Below are 20,847 nucleotides of genomic sequence, written 5' to 3' on the forward strand. Positions count from 1 at the left end.
TCCGCAGTAATAAAAGTCTAGTTTCTGTTGATTATTAACCTCTCTACAATGAAAGTGTGGGCGGGATACCTGAGATGAGTGATTCCATCTTTTTGTCACAAGAAAAAAAAATGAAAAAGAAAAAAAAATGAAAAAGAAAAAAAAAGGTTGGAATTGAAGTTGGCACTTCATCAAAGCATGCAATTAATACATTAATTTCATGCATGCTCCTCAAATTTATGCCATCTTTCAATTTTCTCTCTCTTATACAATTACAACGTCCTCATCTATCTGCTATACCCTCCACCTCTCCCACCATAATTTAATTAACCTATCTAATTTAATTTATAGCACTCACTCCCCCAACTCTCTCCAACTTCAATTCCTCTCTATATATAATAATGCCCCTTAGCTTCCCTCTTCACCATTCCCATCAACCACAACTGCCGTGCTTCTCCGATCCGTGGTGGCGCCACCGCTTTCTTCCTCCACCGCCCGGCCTTACTTCCTCCCTCCTCACCTCAATTTGAAGGTGCAAATTCAAGAAAATCATCTTTTCTTTGTAAATGAATAGTTTTCTTAATATATTGATGATCCTCTGAGTTCTAATTTTGTTTAATTGAATTAATTTGTAGAGTCATCATGAGCTGGAAGAATGAAAGCGCGGCTCCAAAGCTTGAGCTGAAGCTGAACTTGTCGCCGCCGAGGGCCAGCCGTCTTCAGCAGCCGGCGGAGTCGTCGTCGCCGATGCGGCGGTCACCGACGAGGTCGCCGCCCAGCTCTTGCATGTCGTCGGAGAGCCAGGACGGCGACGACGGTAGCGCGGAGGAGGCGACGTCGATGGTGCTGGTGGGGTGTCCGCGCTGCCTCATGTACGTCATGCTTGCGGAAGCCAAGCCTAATAAGTGCCCTATGTGCCACACTTCCGTTTTGCTTGATGTCATCTATGACCACACCAAGAATGCCAGGACTTGATCAACAATATATATAATAATAATAATAATCCTTCATATTAGGAATTTAGGATCCAGTTTTCTTTCTTTCTTTGTTTATTTTGAATTTTTAGGTTTTTTTTTTTTTTTTTTTTTTTGAAAGGTGAATTTTTAGGTTTTGATAAGTAGCACCGGTTACTTTTTTGTATTGAGTACAACATAACTCTATATCAGGTATACTATGTCTGGTTGTATTCGGTACAAACGATATGGCCACCTTAAAATTTTCTTACTTTTAATTAATTATTTTGTCCTTTGTACCAATGTTGAAAAAATCACTAGACGTCCCTCGAATATTCAGGGGCGCTTAGCCGCACGATTTTTTATTTCTTATTTTTAAAATTTTTTATTATTTTATTATTATTTTTAAAATTTCTTTAAGAGTTGATAATTATAAAGTATTTAATAGTTAATACTTTAATAGTTAGTACATAAATACTTAATACTAAAATATTAAATAATAACCTAATTACATTAAGAATATCCTATCTATAAATCCTATAATTGATTAATTGTAAATTGTATAAAAATGACAGGGTTGAACTGGAGGACGAGTGAAATTAGTTTGGCGGAGGAAAAACAATTTAGAAATTAGACAATTAGTAAGTTGATTTTTTTTTTTTTTAGAGTTATTCGTTGAAAATAACGTCATTTTGAGCAAATAATCCATAAAAAACGGCACAGAGTGTATATTCGACCGGCTAGGTGGCGCCTATGCCTATAGAAGGTTGATTCCGTCATTGTTCGAAGCAAAATTGGAATCTAGGCACGATTTTTACAATATTACTTTGTACATAGCGTTACTACACTTGTTTTTAACCTTAAGTTAAAATGTATTTTTTTTTTAAATACCCAATTTAGAAATTTGGGATTTGAAAAAAAAAATGAAGCATGGATAATAGTGCTACATCTTTTATGGGTATACTTTAGTTTTGTCTCTGTTATGTAGGTAGGGGAAGGAGGAAATCTGGTAAAGCTGTGGGTTTAAGGTAATCTGTTCCATCTTAGCAGAAAGCAATGTAAATGGACGGCGGGCGGCCTAGAAATGCCCAAATAATATTAAATTAAAGGGAGAAGTTTCAAATAGGTTCATCTACTACTGTCAAGTGTTCAATTTGCACCACGAACTAAATTAAAGGCTAATTAACCACACTTACCTGCTAAATTTGTTTAGTTAATTTTTGAGTTAATACCCAAAATCGTCCTCGACTATAGTGGTTTTTCTCAATTTCGTCCTAAACGACTTTGATGACCTAATATTGTCCCAGACTTTTATGTTTCGCTCAATTTCGTCCCATACTTTTGTGTTTTTGCTCAATTTAGTCCCTCATTTGTTATTCTATCCATTTGGTGTTAAATAAATAGACAATTAAGTAATTTAATATTGACATCTCTTTACTCATAGACATGTGAACTGCGAAATCCTTTTTTTTTTTACGAATTAGTCCCAGAATTACTCCTAAAACTGCAAATATAAAATTTGATTTGCAGATCCGGGAGTAATTCTGGGTGTAATTCGTACAAGAAAGAGGAATTTTGCACTTCACAAGTTGAAAGTAAAGAGAGATCAATATTGACATTACTGAATTGTCCCTAAATTTAACACCAATTTGACGGAATAACAAATGGAGGACTAAATTGAGCGAAACACAAAAGTCTGGGACGATATTAGGTCACCAAAGTCGTTTAGGACGAAATTGAGAAAAACCACTATAGTCGAGGACGATTTTGGGTATTAACTCGTTAATTTTTTTTTTTTCAAGTTGCTAACAGGTTACGAATTCAATTATTAAAAAAATAATTTTAAAAAATGGGAATTTCAGCCAGTGGCTGAGTATTTTAACAGACAGCCACGGCTGTCATGTTTGAGGTCCAGATCTGGACCTCAAACATGACAGCCGTGGCTATCCGGCTGTCCTCATCGAACAGCCACGGCTGTCTGTGAAATACGCAATCACCAGTTGTCCTCGCCGGATAGCCGGTGGCTGAAATTCCGTTATTTTTTTATTTTTTATTTCATTTTATTATTAAATTTTTAAATTATTTTTAATTATTTTTTTAATAATTGTATTTGTAACCTGTTAGCAATTTGCAAAAAAGTAAATTAAATTTTTTATGTTTGGGTTCTGCATACTGCTAGCTTACATACATATATTGGATTGAATGAAAGTGAGAGAATTTTATTTTTTTTGGTGTAAATCACGAGGTGGTCCTCGACTAATTCTCGTTCGCTCTGGGAGGTACGGGAGCTAGCCCAAGGAGAATCGTCAATTGTGGAAATCGACTCCCAACCTCAATTATATCTCAAAATTCTCCCCACAAAGAGAACTCATTTACGACTTGAGCTACCCCATTGAATTAAATGTGAGAGAATTGTTACTAGCTAGCCTCAGCTCCCATTGAAAAAGGGCAAACTATATATTATTGTCCAAACAAAAAAAGTGAAAGAATTCACAAATTATAAATTGGACCACTCCACCTTGCATGGTGAATCATGGTCTAAAATGGAATGATTTTAATTATACCAAGTGTCAACCGGTGTGTCACGTTTAATAACATTATAGTGCACTATGATCATTATATTTATTCTATATCTACTATCTACTATACTAATAAGAGCCCAAGAGAGTTAGGCCTATAATGAGTAGAAAAAATGGCGGTCGAATTTTTTAATCAAATGATTGGCTCAGATTGATAAGATTTTAATTTTTCCTTTAAGATTTCCTAATTTATCCTTAATGAATATGATTATCCGTTAACTTTTCCGTTAAATATTATCTTTTCTGTTAATTTCTGTTAGTTCACCGTTAACTTACTCATTGATTTCAATAAGAAAGGTCTTAGGTTCGAACCTCATCCCAATAAAAGTTGGCATAATTAGTACTCTATTTTACTCTTATTAAATTAAATAATAATTTAGTAGCTACAACAAAAAATAACACATATGCATTTCTTTAATTTAGAATTATGTGTCTACAATGTCTTTATTCAAAAAAAATTATTCATTATCAATAAATTAAATAAGAGAAATAATTTCAAAAAAAAAAGAGAAATAATTTCATTAGTTATATTCGCTACATTGTCCCTACAATGTCTTTATTAAAAAAAATTATTCATTATTAATAAATTAATTAAGAGAAATAATTTTATTAGTTATATTGTCTTTAATTATATTTCTCCAATGTAAAAATTCTTTACATTTAAATTCATCAATTCATTATATTCACTACGTTGTCCTTACAATGTCTTTATTAAAAAAATTTATTTATTCTCATTAAATTAATTAAGAGAAATAATTTTATTAGTTATATTGTCTTTATATTTCTCCAATGTAAAAATTCTTTACATTCAAATTCATCAATTGATTATAATCACTACATTGCCTATTATCTTTTTTGTGCATAATTTTTTAATTAATTATCAAAGTTATAATACAAAATAATTCTATATATTTATTTACCAAGTATTTTATTAATACCATGAAAAAACTAAAAAAATACAATTAATAAAGCCAATTATATTAACTACTTGAGTGATTTGTTGACAAATAGAAAATTCAAATCACACAACAAATTGCAGTGAGAACTACCTCGCAATGTCATTGTTTGACAATCAGCAGTTAGCGGTTAGCGTTAGCGAATTTGACCGGCGAATTATAACAAAGGTTGGTAAAAAGATATTTGAAAAAAATTAGCTGTTTAGATTAATATGTAAAATGACCTAAGGGTATAATAATAATAATAATAATAATAATAATAATAATAATAATAATAATAATAATAATAATAATAATAATAATAATAATAATAATAATAATAATAATAATTGTTTTAAAAAATAAAAAATATAATCAAGCCAATCATATTAACTACTTGAGAGATTTATTGACAAAAAGAGTATTCAAATCACACAACAAATTGAAGTGGGAAACTATATCGCAATGTCATTGTTTGACAATCAGCAGTTAGCTCTTAAATATTAGTATATATTTAATATTTTATGTCCTAATTTTTATTTGCTCTCCCTTATGTCCCGTATTTGGTTTCAACTATACCTATACAATTATTTTATTGACAATTATAATCCATCTTGACTATATTATCTTACATTTGTAAACTTAGAATGGCCTATTTAAATACGCAAATTTAACATTCAATTATCTATGCATGAAGAATTCCAATAGCCTTGATATACTTTAAAGTACTTATTTAAAAAAAAAAAAAAAAAAAAAAACGTTGGGCATTATCCAAATCGCGCAATGCGCGTAAAATACTAGTATTTATAGAAGAAAGTTCAAATGCGGTGGGGTCTTCATTCCTGTGCGGTGGTGCGACGGAATTTCAAAATACACCAACAGTGTTAACAACATGCACCAACAGTGTAAGGGAAACACATCACAATTAAATGCAACAAAAATACAAAAAAATACACAACATACACAAAAAATACACCATATAACTCACCACACTCCAATGGTGTATTTCCGAACATTGTATGGTGTTTTTACTCACACATAATGGTGTGTTTTTGACAATGTTGCAAAAATCGCGCCTAGGCGCCGCCCGGCCGAGGACGATTCGGCCGGAATCGGCCTCCTCCGTGGCCGGGCGGCTAGGCGGCGATTAATCGGCCGAACTGGCGATTAATTGGCCGAACCAGTGTTTTTTAGTTTTTTTTTTATTGAAAAGTGAAGAAAGTTCGGTAAGGCATTACTTTTGACTCGATTGTCCATTTTGGACAATTTTTTTTTCAAATCGCGTATTTTTTCAAGATCTATACACCACAAACAGCCAAAGGCGGTTTGGTCTTCTAATTTCTCCAAAAATTGCTTCTTTTGATCTTAATTTTAATTTTTTATGTATTTAGATGGTTTTAACAATATTCAAAACGATTTTACAACCACTTATTAAAATAATTTGTAAGAAAAAACTAGAGGAATCTTATGTTTTATTAGTGAATTTCACAATTTTTAATTAATTTTTTTTTATTTTTTTTTAGAAAAATAAATAAATAAATCGGCGCCTATGGGGCCTAACATTTTTTGAAACCTTGGTTTTTGATGATGCGTACCTAATTTGTGTGTGTTTTTGTGGTGCATTTTCCTAACGTTGATGGTGTATATTTATTGAAGTATTGGTGACGCCCACCGCCGCACCTATGGACATCGCCGTACCTGAACCTTCCTCTATATTTATAAATATAAAGTTTAATGTCCATAAACATTAAATTGCATGTACATCATGCGTATTTCTATTTACTTTATAGTAGGTTCATAATGTTGTTTCTATATATTCATAAAAACAAAGCTTAATGCACATAAACATTACGCTACAAGCTTAATGTACATAAACATTACGCTACAAGTGCATATATGCATCGTCCTATTTAATAATATTCATCATGTACTATGTTCATAATATTTTTTCTATATGTTCATAAATATAAACCCTAATTTAATTAATTACATAAATACAAAGTTGCAGTTACATCATATCTATTTTCATTCAATCTGTATTAGATTCATAATGTTTCTTTTATGTGTTCATAAAAACAAAGCTTAATATACATGAACATTACACTAAAGAAATGCCTTTATAAATCTATAAATTTATTTTAAAAAAATTAAAAAGATATCAATATAATTGATTAATTGTCATTTAAAATATTTCAGTTAGAACTTTTTATTGATATATTTCTTATACATTAATTTGATTTGTCAATAAGAAAAAGGGTTTAAGTATAAAAAAATTAAGAGGTAAAAATATGAATGTCTTGTGCATGTCGTTACATGCACCTTGGTCCATATTGCGTACATATACTTATATATTTTTAAGATAAAATTTACGGTTTTTTATCGCTAATGATTCTTCTTGTAAAAAAATTTGGCTGAAATTTTTAGTTTGTAGTAGATAATATCGCTAAAGTACTCGATACAAACTTAAAGTCTTATTAATTACCTTTTAAATTATATATACTCAGTATAAGAGAGTTCTATTTGACAGCTTAAAATTTTCATTTTTTTTTTATTACAAAGGAAGGGAGATACCCATACAAACTACGCCTACAACAAGGCTCGAAACCTAGACCTCCCACATAAGGAAGCAATCCAGTGGTCCACAAGCCACTTGGTAAAAATTTTCATTTTTTTAAAATATATTTGTACGCTTTGTATCTCGTTTGCACGTATTGTATTTTTCTGTGTCTAAATTCCGTGCTACCTTAAACATCTCCTACATAGCGCATGCATATTGCAAGAAATTTTCAATATAATTAAATGCTGTACACGAAATAGGTAGTTCGAATTTAAATAATGCGTACTGGATGTTATTTTTATTTATTTTGACTAAATCCAAATGTAGTTAAAAAACGTTTTCATGAAGTTATTGTAACTTTGGACCCCCACCCACAAAAATTTATCTGGCCAACCGTATTCTTGAATGGCAAATTATGCTGTGGAACCGTGTGCATCATGCATAGTATATACGGTCTAAATTCATAATTTTTATATTGTAGATTCGTAATTTCTATATTGTAGATTCATAAAATCTATACTGTAGATTCATAATTTTATAAATATATGTTCATAATTATAGAGCTATGTGTTCATAATTTTCGATGTTCATATTCCCAATTGTTGAACTCTGTATTCACAAATCACATAACTATATGTTCATAATTTGATAACTATACAGTTTAGAAATTATGAATCTACAGTACAGAAATTATGAATCTACAGTACAGATATTATGAATCTGCAGTATAGAAATTATGAATCTACTGTATAGGAATTATGAATCTACTATATTTAAATTATGAATCTACTATATTTAAATTATGAATCTACAGTTTAGAAATTATGAATCTACAGTATAGAAATTATGAATGTACAGTATAGAAATTATGAATCTCGACCCGTGTATGGTGCACACGGTAGCACATCATAACAACTCATTCTGAATCAATCGTTATACTGTAATGAATCGTTACAACGTTGTTTTTAACTTTAATTTTAAAGGAGATCGTTTATTTTTCAATTCACGTTACAAATATTTTTTTATTTTTTATTGTTCTATTATTTACTTTACTGTAAGTATGTTTCTGTACATTGTGTTATGTGTTTCTGACTTTCTGCACATTATGTTACGAAATTCTGTACATTAAGCATAAGGATTCTATACTTGAAATTGATTAGTAGCTGTATAACACAAATGATAAGCGCTATTTATATATTTAATTTAGGTTAGATTTTATAATAAATTAGTTTTATTTATTTTACATTATATTAATTTTGTGTTTTATTTTATATTTTTGTAATAATAATTATTTGAATAATTAAGTTTAAGTGTTATTTTTTTGGGCCTTTAGGAATATACATATTGATATCATTATTAATAAGAGTTGGACTAAATAGATTAAAGTGAGCTCTTTATATTTCTTATTTAATTTGACCCAACCAAATGTTATTTGTTATTTTATTTTTAAGCCCAAATCCTATAAACTTAATTTGCCTTTTTCTTTTTCTGTGAATTGATTGACGCAAAATAGAGGTCCAAAGAGCAGCTTCACTTCAGACGGCTTCTACGTTCCTGGCAAATTATATTATGCATCGCGGTGCATAATTGATTATGCACCGCGTGTCTTTTTTTTTTTTTTTTTTTTTTTTAATGAAAATAAACAGTGTTTGTTTTCGCCGTTTCGCACCCTTTTGCAAAAAATAACTCTGTTATTCAGTGTCATTTTGTATAAACTGCAGTTTCAGTTCAACACAACTACAGTTTCATTTCGATATAACTATAGTTTCATTCGATATTTATAGACTCAAATATGTGAAAATGTTATTTAATTTTATTTTATATACACTATAGTTTCATTAAAACACAACTACATGATCATTTTGATATAATTACAGCTTCATTGTACAATATACACTCAAATATGTGAAATGTTATTCAGTTTCATTTTATATACACTGCAGTTTCATTTCAATATAACTACAGTATCATTTTGATATAACTGCAGTGTCGGTTTAGATATACTATAGTGTCAGTTGATGTTTAATACACCAAACAAACGGACTCCGTTAACTCTAACGGCGGGCCGTTTCTTTACTTAAAGAAACGGCGCCGTTTTTTACCGCGGTGCACATGCACCGCGGTCTATAATATAACGACTGTACGTCCCTGATCTGCAGCGACGACATCGGCTTCTGGGAGTGCTACGTTGGTAACTTTGTTGGTGAACCGCAAGTGGCTTCCTCGGACTGCTGCGGACCATAGACTCCTTTGTACATCAGCTTCAAGCGTCTTCCACTCCACGGTTGAGACAGCTTCTACGGACAACATCCACAAGTTCCTACGAAGTGAATTAGAGGTTTGAGCTTGTTCTACTGAGTTTTTGTGTTTCTTAGAAATTATGAAAATAAATATTATTTATTTTCTAGGTTTTATGTGGTTGATGAAATTGATTTTATTTGTGGATGTTAGGAAAATTAGGGTTGTTATTTGGGAGCCTGAACTAGTATAAATAGGACTGGATTTTTCAGTAGAAGGAAGTCAGTTTTGATAGAACAATTCTATTTACTTTGTAAACACTCCTTGCAATGTACTTCTGGGTTTTAATTTTCCAATTCAAGGATTATTGAAGTTTGATTGTACAAGACCAGTGAGATTTATTTAGCTTAATTTTATTCTCTGCACTTTAATTATTATTTATATATCTCCTGTTATATGAGTTTTAATTATTGCTTGATTAATTGTTGCAAAAGGGCCCTTTATTCAATTGTCAAGGTATTAAATGGTTATTTAGAACTTTGAATCCGTAATTGTTTAAGTGTTCTAAAGCTAGTAGCAAATAACATAGTTGATTATAAATTAGATTTTCAATGTTATGTTATGAAGATATATAGTCTAGCTTAAATGAACCATGCTTTTGAGTTTGTTGGCTAGAATTGGTAATCTTTCTAATTCTTTAATGCTGTTAGTAAATTAAATCCTAAGAGCCTATTTAGGATTGTTTATTAGCTAGGGAAGTAATCAAAGAGCTTGTTTTGATTATCGACAAAGTAAGGAAAGATAGGTTATTAGAGCTTGTTAATAACCATAACCAATTTGGTAAAGAGTAAAGTAATTATTTCTTGGAAATCAATGATCTGTCTTGTTAGAATTGAATTGATATTATTCCTTGAGTTGGATACTAGTTGATATTGATTATTTAATGAGTTAATACCATCTAAGGTCCCCCGAGTATAGTGGTTTGGTCACGTTTAGTCCTAAACTTTCAAATTGACCATCTATGGTCCTTCGACTTTCAAATTTAACCATTTGTGGTCCAAGTTAACCACCAATGGTCCTTTGTGGTCCAAGTTAACCACCAATGGTCCTTTAAGTTTTGAAATTTAACCAACGATGGTCCTCTTGAAAGGACCATGGTTGGTTAAAATTTAATAGTTGAAGGACCATGGGTGGTTAACTTGGACCACGAATGGTTAAATTTGAAAGTCGAAGGACCACAAATGGTCAATATGAAAGTTTAGGACTATACGTGGCAAAACCACTATACTCGGAGGACCTCAAATGGTATTAACCCATTATTTAATATTTCGTATTGTTTGCCTTTTTATTGTTGCTATTTAATTTCCAATTCTCATCACATTCTTTATTAAATCTTTGATTAAAAATAAGTCTAACCAATCTCTGAGGGTACGACCTTACTCATCTCTATTGCAATTCCTAAGAGTAAGTAATTTATTTTTTTTTTGGATTCGACACCCATTAATAAAACACATTGTATGTCTTAATTTACGAATTTATGTCTTATATTATGCAATTATCTACCTATATAAAATTAATTATTTACATAAATCAGATATGAGAATAAGTAAAATAGAAAACGTGTGTATGTATCTCGTGTATGCGTTTTTGTGTACTGTGTTGTGCGTTTCTGTGGATTACGTTGCGAAATTCTGTACATTAAGCATAAAGATTCTGTACATGAAATTGATTAGTAGTTGTATAACACAAAACACATTATATGTCTTATTTTACAAATCCATGTCTTATATTATGCAATTATGTGCCTACATCCTATATGACATAAATTATTTATACAAATCAGATCTGTGAATGAGTAAAATAGAAAATATGTGTATGTATATCTTATGTGTTTCTGTATATCATGTTATGCATTTCTGTATACTAATCGTAAGGATTCTGTGCATAGAATAAATTAAAATTTTGTATTGAAACACGAGAAATAAGAAGTTAAGAAATCTGTTAAAACTTACACATTAAACGACATCATTTTGATTCAGTATCCACAATGCTGTGTGGACCCTAATGCACGATATAAATTGCCATTCTGAATAGGCGAATTATATTGTATGTTCATTATAATGTATTATGAATCATACTTTCATTATTATAATGATGTAACCTGGGGATAATGAACCCGCAATATTTCATTAATGAATATATATTTGAGATCCACTATTATAATATAATTGTATTAACAAATGCAAAAATGAACATGCAATATTTTGAAAATTAACTTTTATTATGTTGAAAATGAACTTGGTGTAGTAACTTAATATAATCGTATGCATGTTAATTTAAAACATTAAAATAAAAATATCAATATAGGTGTCATTTTAAAGATCTTAATTAGAGCTTTTTAATTATAGATGTTTATATATTAATTTTATTTGTACCAAGAAAAAAATAAATTTAAGTTTAAAAAAAATATTTAATTTAACTTACCTTGCAAGGTGGATCACAAACCAACAACCCATCCTCAATGGCAAATTATATCTGTGCACTTTGGATCCATCTTATAAAGTAGATTTTGATACATACTCATTTTTAGTATATTGTAGGTGCATTTTTAATGTATTATAAGTTCATTTTGATTTGTAATATACTAAAAGTAATCTTTAAATTCAATACTATATATATTGTGATTTCGTGTATTGTGATAATCTAAGTTGAATGAGTTACTTTTTGAGTTAAACAGTTCACTGTTGATATCACATAAACTATAAACGATTGATCTATCTGGGATTGCAATAGTAAACATTAATGTGCAAAAAAAAATAAATGGCAGAAAGTAAATGACACAGATATTGGTTACCCAGTTTGATACATTCCATATCTACATCTAGGAGACGACCATCAGTGAGTCCAATCCACTATCTCAAACACCAAACGTATAAAAGGTTAGAGATGAAACAATCTCACCCAATGTGATCCTCACATGGTCAGTACCCAACTATCGTGGTTATAGCAGATCGTCGAAGTCGGAGATCTGTGCAATCAGAAGTCCAAGATATCCCTTATTGGAAAGTCGCTCTGTTGCAGTCCAATTCACTGACTAACTCTTAACTGTACCACAACTGCACGGTCTTCATGTCCACAGATTATGCATCAGTGTTTTGTTCTCAAGTTCTTCTTCGTAAAACTTTAGAACATATGTCTTGAGAAGAAGATGAATCAGAGTATTTCTTTTTTAGTACAAGTGAGAGTTTTCTGAGTTATTCAAATGTCAAGAATGCTTCGTAGAGTGTTCGCTCCAATCTCGAATCATCTCCCTTATATATACTACTCTGACTTAATCGGTAGACAAGTAATATTAAGTGAATGTAAGAGATTTATCTTACCCTTTTAGGTGTAATTGTGAATAAGGGCTTTCTTGTATAGACACCTCATGTGTAGTAACTGCTCTGCCATATAATCAGGGATAAGTCAGTGAAGTCCAACTGATAGATTCCATGCGTTCTAGCATAGTGTCTGCTCGATCAAGTCTTCACTTTATACTCTGAAAGATACTAAAATTAATCTTATCTAATTTTGCCATAATAATTCAGCTAATTACAAGTTTGGGGTTTAGACATTTAAACACTAACAAACTCCCCATTTGGCTATTATTTGACAAAACAACTCCAAAAAAAAAAAAAAATATACAATTTAACCAAATATAAACCAAGTAAAACAAGCAATTACAAAAACTGAAAATATTAAGTCATTTCCAGAGGACATTTGTTCAAACCTATTACAGACCCATAGAACATGCACGTAAACTAGTGAAGTCTGTAACCAGATTAAACCGTAGGAATATCTCCTCCACTCTCGATTTTGGGGGCAGCATCAGCATTAGATAGACTCATCCTGAGTAGAATAGTGGCAAGCTCAGTCCTAGCTAAGTCAGTTGTTGGTTCATAATACAACTGGCAATTTCAAGATCGGCCACTTGTTTCTTCAACTTCTTAGAACGCCTCAGGTCTTTGACATGCGGAGTAAAATTCTCTTCATTCTCATCACGCAAAGAAAGATCAAGGGATGGAACGACCAGTTTCACATCTTTGACATGTTTTTCGCTGAGCAGTCTCTCATCAACTTTGTATGGAGCAGAGGAATGGTTAATCTCGTGACTAAAAGGACTCAAGACTTGAGATGTTAAAATTCCAAAGATCATGTTAGGACAGGGAATCTTCACCTTCTACTCTCTTGGGTGAATGAAAGTAAGGACATGCTCAAATATGACTCGACCAAGATTGAAGTTCTTCTTAGTTCGAGTTCTGAAGAGAAAGGCAGCAAGTTCCTTTGTAACAGTGTAATGGTGAGCAGATGGGATCCAGTTGTAGGTAGATAGGCGATGGAAAACCACAAACTTTGAACTCAAATCTGCACTATATAGGACATCTGTTTTTGTAGCTGGCTACTGACAATTGCCTTTCTGCTCTCTATTAAAGCATCTAACATTACCAAGTGGCTTGTGGTCCACTGGTATCCGGTTGCTCCCTTATATGGGAGGTCTAACGTTCGTTGTTCTCCTCGTGGATCTTTCTGCTTCGCCACAACGGGTGTCACAACGTGTGTTGTCCACTCGTGGATCTTTCTGCTTCGCGACAACGGATGTCACAACGTGCGTTGTGCCTCCTATCTTGGCCTCGGCTTGTCTTCTTTTCCCACTTTGTTTCTTCCTATGCCACTTTGCCTCATTTTATAGCACAATGCACAAACTTAGCTTAAATGGCCTAAACATGATACACAAAGGATCATAATTAGCTCAAAACGCACCTAAATGAGACCCTAAAACTAGGTGTCTTTGACATTTATCAGACACTGGGTAAACACTCCACCAGTAAGAGTTTGACTACAAGGTCCCAATATGTGATATCTTCTTCATTTTTAGGATCCAGACCATAAAAGTTGTTGATCACCTCAGGGCTAAACCTGTACCATTTCCCTCGAATGAACAGTTTATAACATTTGGGACTGGTGAGATCATTCACTGTGTCAGTCAGATTGCAATAAAACTCAAAGGTGAGCAACTTGGAGTAGGGGCCAACTCCTTCAACAGTGCTCATTAAACCTACATCTTGGAGAAGATCAATTATATCACAAAGCGAATTAAACTGATTAACATCAACATTCTTTTGAATTATAAGCTCACGCTTCAGCATAGATTCCGATTTTGAATCATCCTCATCATTCACCACTACAGGATTAAACTCAGTTATATTTCGAACATCAGTAATCTCAAGAGTTACACTTCTCTTAGTAGCAGAGGTGGAGAAACAAGGGCTTTTCCTTTAGTAGCGCGCGGACCTCAACTATTTGAAAACTTGCTGAACAGGAGGATCTACATAAAACTCACCAATGATTGGAGTTTTTCTCTTCTTCTCAGTGCAGGGCAATAGAACAGACTCAGTAGATGGATCAATGAATTTCTCATGCTGGCCTTTTCTTTTGTTTTACCTTGTCTCCTTGATAGGAGAACCCAAAACAGGAGTGGAAACATGGATTTGATTTGACTCAAACGGGATAACAGGACATTTAGTAAGAACAGATTGCAAATTTCTGATTTTGAAAGAACTAGACTCTGGGTGAACAGTTTCTGTCTTAGATGGAGTAACTTCTTGAACTACAGTTATTACAGAATCACCAAGCATTTCAATAAGCTCATACATTTCAACATCAATGTTGGACTCATTAACTGGTTTGGGATGTATGAATTCATTGGGGGTAGGAACAAAATCCTTTTGTCCTTCAGTCAACATAGGATCAGAAGGTAGATTTGACATATGTGAAATAGTTATATTTAATTGACTCAAATTGGCTGGAGTATAGGCATGAATAGGATTTATAAGTTCACCATACACGGAGGGCATCAGTTCAGTAACAGATGTAGAAGGCACAGATTGAATAGGCAATGAAGATTTTGATGTCCTAGGTAAATCAGACATAGGTAAATCAGACTTAGGAAAATCATACTCAGGCAAATTAGACTCAGGAAAATTAGTAGGTGATAAGTGCCAAAGATGCTACCTTTTGTGGGGTATTTAGGAGACATATTGTGCTATAATTTGAGTCTTTTGAGCTTATGCTTAGAAAAGCTTATTTTGATAAAAAGGTAAGATCAATGACTAATTGTGGTTGCATTTGTGGAGAAGAGCAAAACATTGTCATTTTCAGGGCATTCCAATGATAGTTCGGTATTTGGAGTATATCTTGATTTAGGAGTGTCCAAATGTGGTGATTCACGATCGTGGTCATGGATCTATACCAGAAAGTGCCACGAAAATTGGAGCTCGTGGCCTGGGCACTAAAGCCAAATTTCAGCACTTTAAATGTGACTTGGTGGGATTGACAATCATCTTTTCATTCTATCTTTCCATTTGGTATTTTTCCAAGAGCCCTTAGTTTAGATTAGATATTTCTTGTTAGATAAGGATAGATTCAACTAGCTACATCTTTTGTTCTTCAATTGCTAAAGGAAGAAGAGATCTAGAGGCGTGGAGAATTGACAACTCTCTTAGATTGTGGTGATCTTCTATCCAATTTGTAGATTGATTTCACTCTACTGATTCAAGTTGGTAATCCTTCATCATTTACTTTCAATTTCCATATTCTACATTGCTAGCTTGATTCAATTGCTTTGTGATTTCAATTAATGATGATGAGTGGCTAGGTCTTCTAGGAATTGGATTGGATTGACTTGCGATTATGCATTCTTGATTTGTATTGATGAATTGAGGAGATGTTGTGTAATTCTTGACCTAAAATACTTTTGTTTTGAAAGAGTTGTGTATGGATTCTCTCTTCATTGAAGGATCCCAATAGAAGAGGATTATAAGAGAGTGGAAGTAGCAAGAGATTGTGCTTCCATGTAGTCTTACTCATTTACTTTTCCCGTCCTTCGATCGGAGTGGGCAAGGCTCGGGAGGAGAGGTAGACAATGTGTTCGATGAAATGCCTTAGATGACTTAGGACCTAAGAGTCTAAGTCCTACGTGACTTAGTGATTGTGTCGTTTTCTCCCTAAAGTTAGTCATGCATTGCACTACTTCCTTTCTACTTTAGGTCATTGAATGCATAAGATCAAATGCTTTCCGTCCAATTCCCCGTTTTACATATTTGGTTGTTGTCTTTACATTCTTGCTCTCTACCTTTGCATACGTGCCTTCTTACACCTTACTTCTACCTAGTTAACTCTTGTGAATGCATTGGCTATAATTGTCTTGCGCTCCACTTACTCCAATTTGTCATCCTTGTGAGATCGACACTTTGGGATTCCATCTCCGTTTACATTTTTCCGTCCTGCTAAACTACATCCATCAGTAGGCATACCAACAGAGATTGAAGAAGATTTATCAACAGATTCATCGACAAGCAAATTCTCAAACGATTTAGGTTTTTTTAGGGGAAATATCAATAATAGGAATCAGAGATTGTGACCTGGAATATAGAGTTTGTATGCGCTGCTGAGTGTCTTCCCTGTCCTGTTCTCTGGCCTGTTGATGAGCAGATTCCCAAGCGAGTGCTTGTTCCCTGAAATACTTCAAGAACGCCCTTACTTTGTTCTCGTTTGCCGGAGGTGGTATTGATGCCGGCAATGCTTCAGACTCATTCTCCATGTCCAGAATATGGCTGGTGTCCTCTATTGATAGGTGTCGAATGAACTCTAGATATTCAGCAATAACTATTGCAATGATTTCCTCGACCAACATAGGGTCATGCGTGAGCTTATTCTTGATAGCCATACTGATAAAATACTTTACAAGTTTCAAGGCATCTTCTGGAGTACGCTCTATGTTGAGGAGTCTCACAATCATATTCTTTACTGCATCCGCCATTGTGGAGTGTGGAGATTTGGTTGAAACCTAACTTTGAAAATTATGAGTTTTTGGGAAAGGAAGAGATTTTCGTCGAAGGAAAAAGCTTCTATGTTGATTTGAAAGACTTGGAAATAGCTAAAGCATTTCAGAGGGACAGTTAGGTATCTTAAATGCAAACTGACACGTTGTAAAAGGTGCAGGGTTAATGCAGAGATGGTGGTGAGTACAGAGCCAATACGATATTTTAGGATAGAGTAATTCTCTCAAATTTTGGTTAGAGAAAAACTAGGGAATACGACTCATTTAGGCGATAAGATTGTGGATAAATTGATTTTCAAATCAATTTGACTCTTAGAAGGAAACTACGGTCAAGAATTGTACAATTTATTATATATATCGTAAAAGATCTTTGACTTATAGAATAAATGGTATATGTACCGATCTACTTTTGAGATAGGATCTAACTTAACATTCCTTTCGACAGACTCCCAGGGCTAACCTGAGAATTTCAAAACGATTAGCATCAAGTGGCTTCGTTAGTATATCCACTGGTTGTTTCTCTATCTAAACATATTTCAACTCAATTTCGTTTCCTTCAACAAACTCTTTTATGAAATGGTGTCTTATTTTAGTATGCTTAGTCCTTGAGTGCTGAACTGGATTCTTTGAGATGTTAATGACATTAATATTATCACAATATAGTGTCACAGAGTCTTGTGAAATCCCATAGTCCAACAACATTTGCTTTATCCATAAGAATTAGGTATAACATCCTCCAGCTGCAATATATTCTGCCTCAGCAATATTTAACGAAATAGAATTTTGTTTGTTACTCAGCCATGAAACCAAAATTTTCCCAATGAAAAAGCAACCGCCTGACATACTCTTTCTATCATCAATATTACCTGCCCAATCAGCATCACAATATCCTACAAGGCATAACTCACTGTCCTTTGCATACCAAATTCTATAATGTTTAGTACCTTTTACATATTTAAGTATTCTCTTGGCAACAATAAGATGTGATTCCTTAGGGGCTGACTGATATCTAGCACATACCTACACTATACATGATATCTGGGCGATTGGCTGTCCGATACAGTAAACTTCCAGTAAGACTCCTATGCACTGTTGGATCAACTAGTTGACCAGCATCGTCTTTTGACAGCTTTGTTGATGTTGAAATAGGTGTTTTAGGAGATTTGCATGATTCCAAATCAAATTTCTTTATAATATTTTTAACATACTTTTCCTGTGAGATAAAATATCTATCAACACAATAGCGTGAATCCCAATATGCAGGCTATAGCCAATAGAATTCTGATTGATTCCAATCTTGCTACAGGAGCAAATGTTTCATCATAGTCTATTCCCTTAATCTGAGTATATCCCTGAGCAACTAATATGGATTTATTTCTTGCAACATCTCCTAGTTCATCAGTCTTGTTCTTGAATATCCACTTTGTTCCAATGATATTGACTCCCTCAGGTTTAGGAACCAAGTTTGATAAGCGTCAAAGACACACACTTTTAAGGTCTATTTGGGGTGAATTTTAAGTCTAAAACAATGCTTTGTGTATCCATTTTATGCCAATTTAGCTAGGTTTTGTATTTTATAGTAAATTACCACCAAACTTTGTGTTTTATATGTTTTTAGGTAAGTTTCGGGCTAAAACGAGGCAAAGTGGCACAACCGGAGCGAAAGTGAGACAAGAAGACGAGTCGAGACCAAGCCACGAAGGCCACAACGCATGTTGCAGCGTGCGTTGTGGAGAGGCAAAAACAGAGAAGAATTCCAGTTAGTTCAACGCGCATCACAACGTGTGTTGTGACGCGCGTTGGACGGAATAAGTTCCCGGACATGGTGCGTTGTTTGGGGCGTTGAAGGCTGTGAAAAGGGATTGAAAGGGGAGGCTATTTAAAAGGTTTTAGATCAGGATTTTAAGGGAGGAAGCCACATTTGGAAGAAACTCTCTTAGACTTTTACACATTTTAGATAGAGGAAGAGATTAGACAGTTTGTAGTTATAGAAAACACTCTAGATTGTAAATCTATGCTTGGATTGCTTGGGAGATTCATTGAAGGAAGAGATTGACAACCTCCAATTTCAAGAGATCTTGCAAGACTTCTTCTTATTTCCTAATCTACTTGTTTTGTATAATATCTACTCTTTCATTTCTATTGCTTTGATTAGATTTAGATTCATGTATGCTTTTATGTTTCTTGTGGCTATTGTAGGCTAGATTAGCTAGGGTTTGAACTCTAAAAGTGTGAGATGATGATGCCAATGTGACTTAGTTCTTTAATTAGGGATTGATTGATTGCTATGCTTCTATGTCTTGTTGTTGGGGATTGCTTTGTATGCATCTAAGGAGCTTGATCAACTCTTAGGATTGTGTTGAGTGATTGACCTTTGCTAGGTCAATCTAAGCTGCCATCCCTCACATTTCCTAGCTCAAGGAATCCTACGGGACTTGGTTGGGAAGGTAATGTATGTTGGTACCGTTGGTAGAAAACACAAATAATAATCAAAAATAAGATTATTATTTTTTCTGGAAAGAATAGGGAAGGAAAGATGGAGGAAAAAGGCTAGTGTTTGGTGTTGGGTTTTTGCAAGAGTCGAGTGAGCACTCTTTCCTTAAAACCTTATTTGCCACTTCCCAAAGATGCTAGGAGCGTTGTGGCCTAGGCTTCCCAGGATAAAACTTGCCATGATCCAATGTTTGAGCATTCAAACAAAGAATCCGGCGAGCAAGACAATGGCTATGAACACAGTATAGCTAAAGAAAGAGTAGAAGCAGAGAGGTTTTGAGGCTAAAAAATGATGAACTTTCGTGTTCAATTTTTTTGTGTATAACTGCTTCTCACTACCCTCTCTTATATAGGGATCAAGGAGTTAGATATCTTTTATTTTGGCATTAAAAGGCACCCCCACAACTCCTATAACAACAACCACTACCTTGAGTTTTAATTCAAAATTAAAATTGGAATTAATTCCAAAGAATTAACTCCGTAACAGCTGAATTAAAACCCCAACGGTCACAGAAGGAGCTTCAGTTTAGCCACGAAAAGGCCAAACTTTCGGGCACCAGGCCGAAACTCGCAAGTTTCGGCCAAGGCCTCAGGTGGCCGAAACTTGCATGTTTCGGCCATTGGGTGCATGTTTCGGCCACTAGGCTGAAACCTGGCTCGCAAGTCTCGACCACCAGGCTGAGACTTCTCAAGTTTCGGCAAAATGGTCCCGAAGTTTGGCATAACTTAGCGCGCAAGGCCAGCCAATTTTCGGACGACATTCGTGCCCGCAGGTGCCGGCGCACACGAGCTCGGGCTTGAATCAAGCCTTTTTCAATCTCTGAAAGTTGGAATTTGATTTGCACCCCCCCCCTCCCCCGCGCGAGAGAGCCTCTATGCTATACAATTCTACAAGCTTCAAAAGACCTCTTGTATATAAGGGGGGGGGGGGGGGGGGGGGGAATCTTCATTCCAAAGCAATGTGAGACAAAACCTTACATTTTCCCTTCATTTTCCAACTCAAATGGGTCTACTTTGAGAATCAATATCTCATTCACCCATTATCCGTTTTGAGCGTACAATATATCAATCTCTTCGTCTCACTATGAAGTACCCGAATCCACTTTGACCCGACCCAAACCGGAAGTGGACCCCACTGATAATTGTACCACAAAATAGCCACTTAACATGCCATTTTATGCCATTTTAAGCTATTTTTTCCAACAATCCCCCACATGAATGAAAAATTGATTTT

At 33.9% G+C, this 20,847-nt stretch overlaps 1 protein-coding gene and 1 long non-coding RNA gene across 2 annotated transcripts; one reads left to right on the forward strand and one right to left on the reverse strand.

Moving 5' to 3' along the window:
• The first annotated feature begins 372 nt into the window (after window positions 1-372).
• Window positions 373-1,231, forward strand: LOC109171682. Its single transcript, XR_002052640.1, has 2 exons — window positions 373-511; window positions 615-1,231. It is a non-coding gene; the product is annotated as an uncharacterized LOC109171682 (long non-coding RNA).
• Window positions 1,232-16,440: 15,209 nt separating this feature from the next.
• Window positions 16,441-16,979, reverse strand: LOC109171684. The gene is made up of 2 exons (XM_019320750.1): window positions 16,702-16,979; window positions 16,441-16,563 (listed from the first exon to the last, which is right to left on the reverse strand). Exons 1-2 carry the CDS (start codon window positions 16,971-16,973, stop codon window positions 16,509-16,511), a joined length of 327 nt encoding a protein of 108 aa, XP_019176295.1. The 5' UTR covers window positions 16,974-16,979; the 3' UTR covers window positions 16,441-16,508.
• Between the last annotated feature and the right edge of the window lie 3,868 nt (window positions 16,980-20,847).

Source organism: Ipomoea nil, unplaced genomic scaffold (genome assembly GCF_001879475.1).
Source record: "Ipomoea nil cultivar Tokyo-kokei standard unplaced genomic scaffold, Asagao_1.1 scaffold0327, whole genome shotgun sequence".
NCBI lineage: Eukaryota > Viridiplantae > Streptophyta > Magnoliopsida > Solanales > Convolvulaceae > Ipomoea > Ipomoea nil.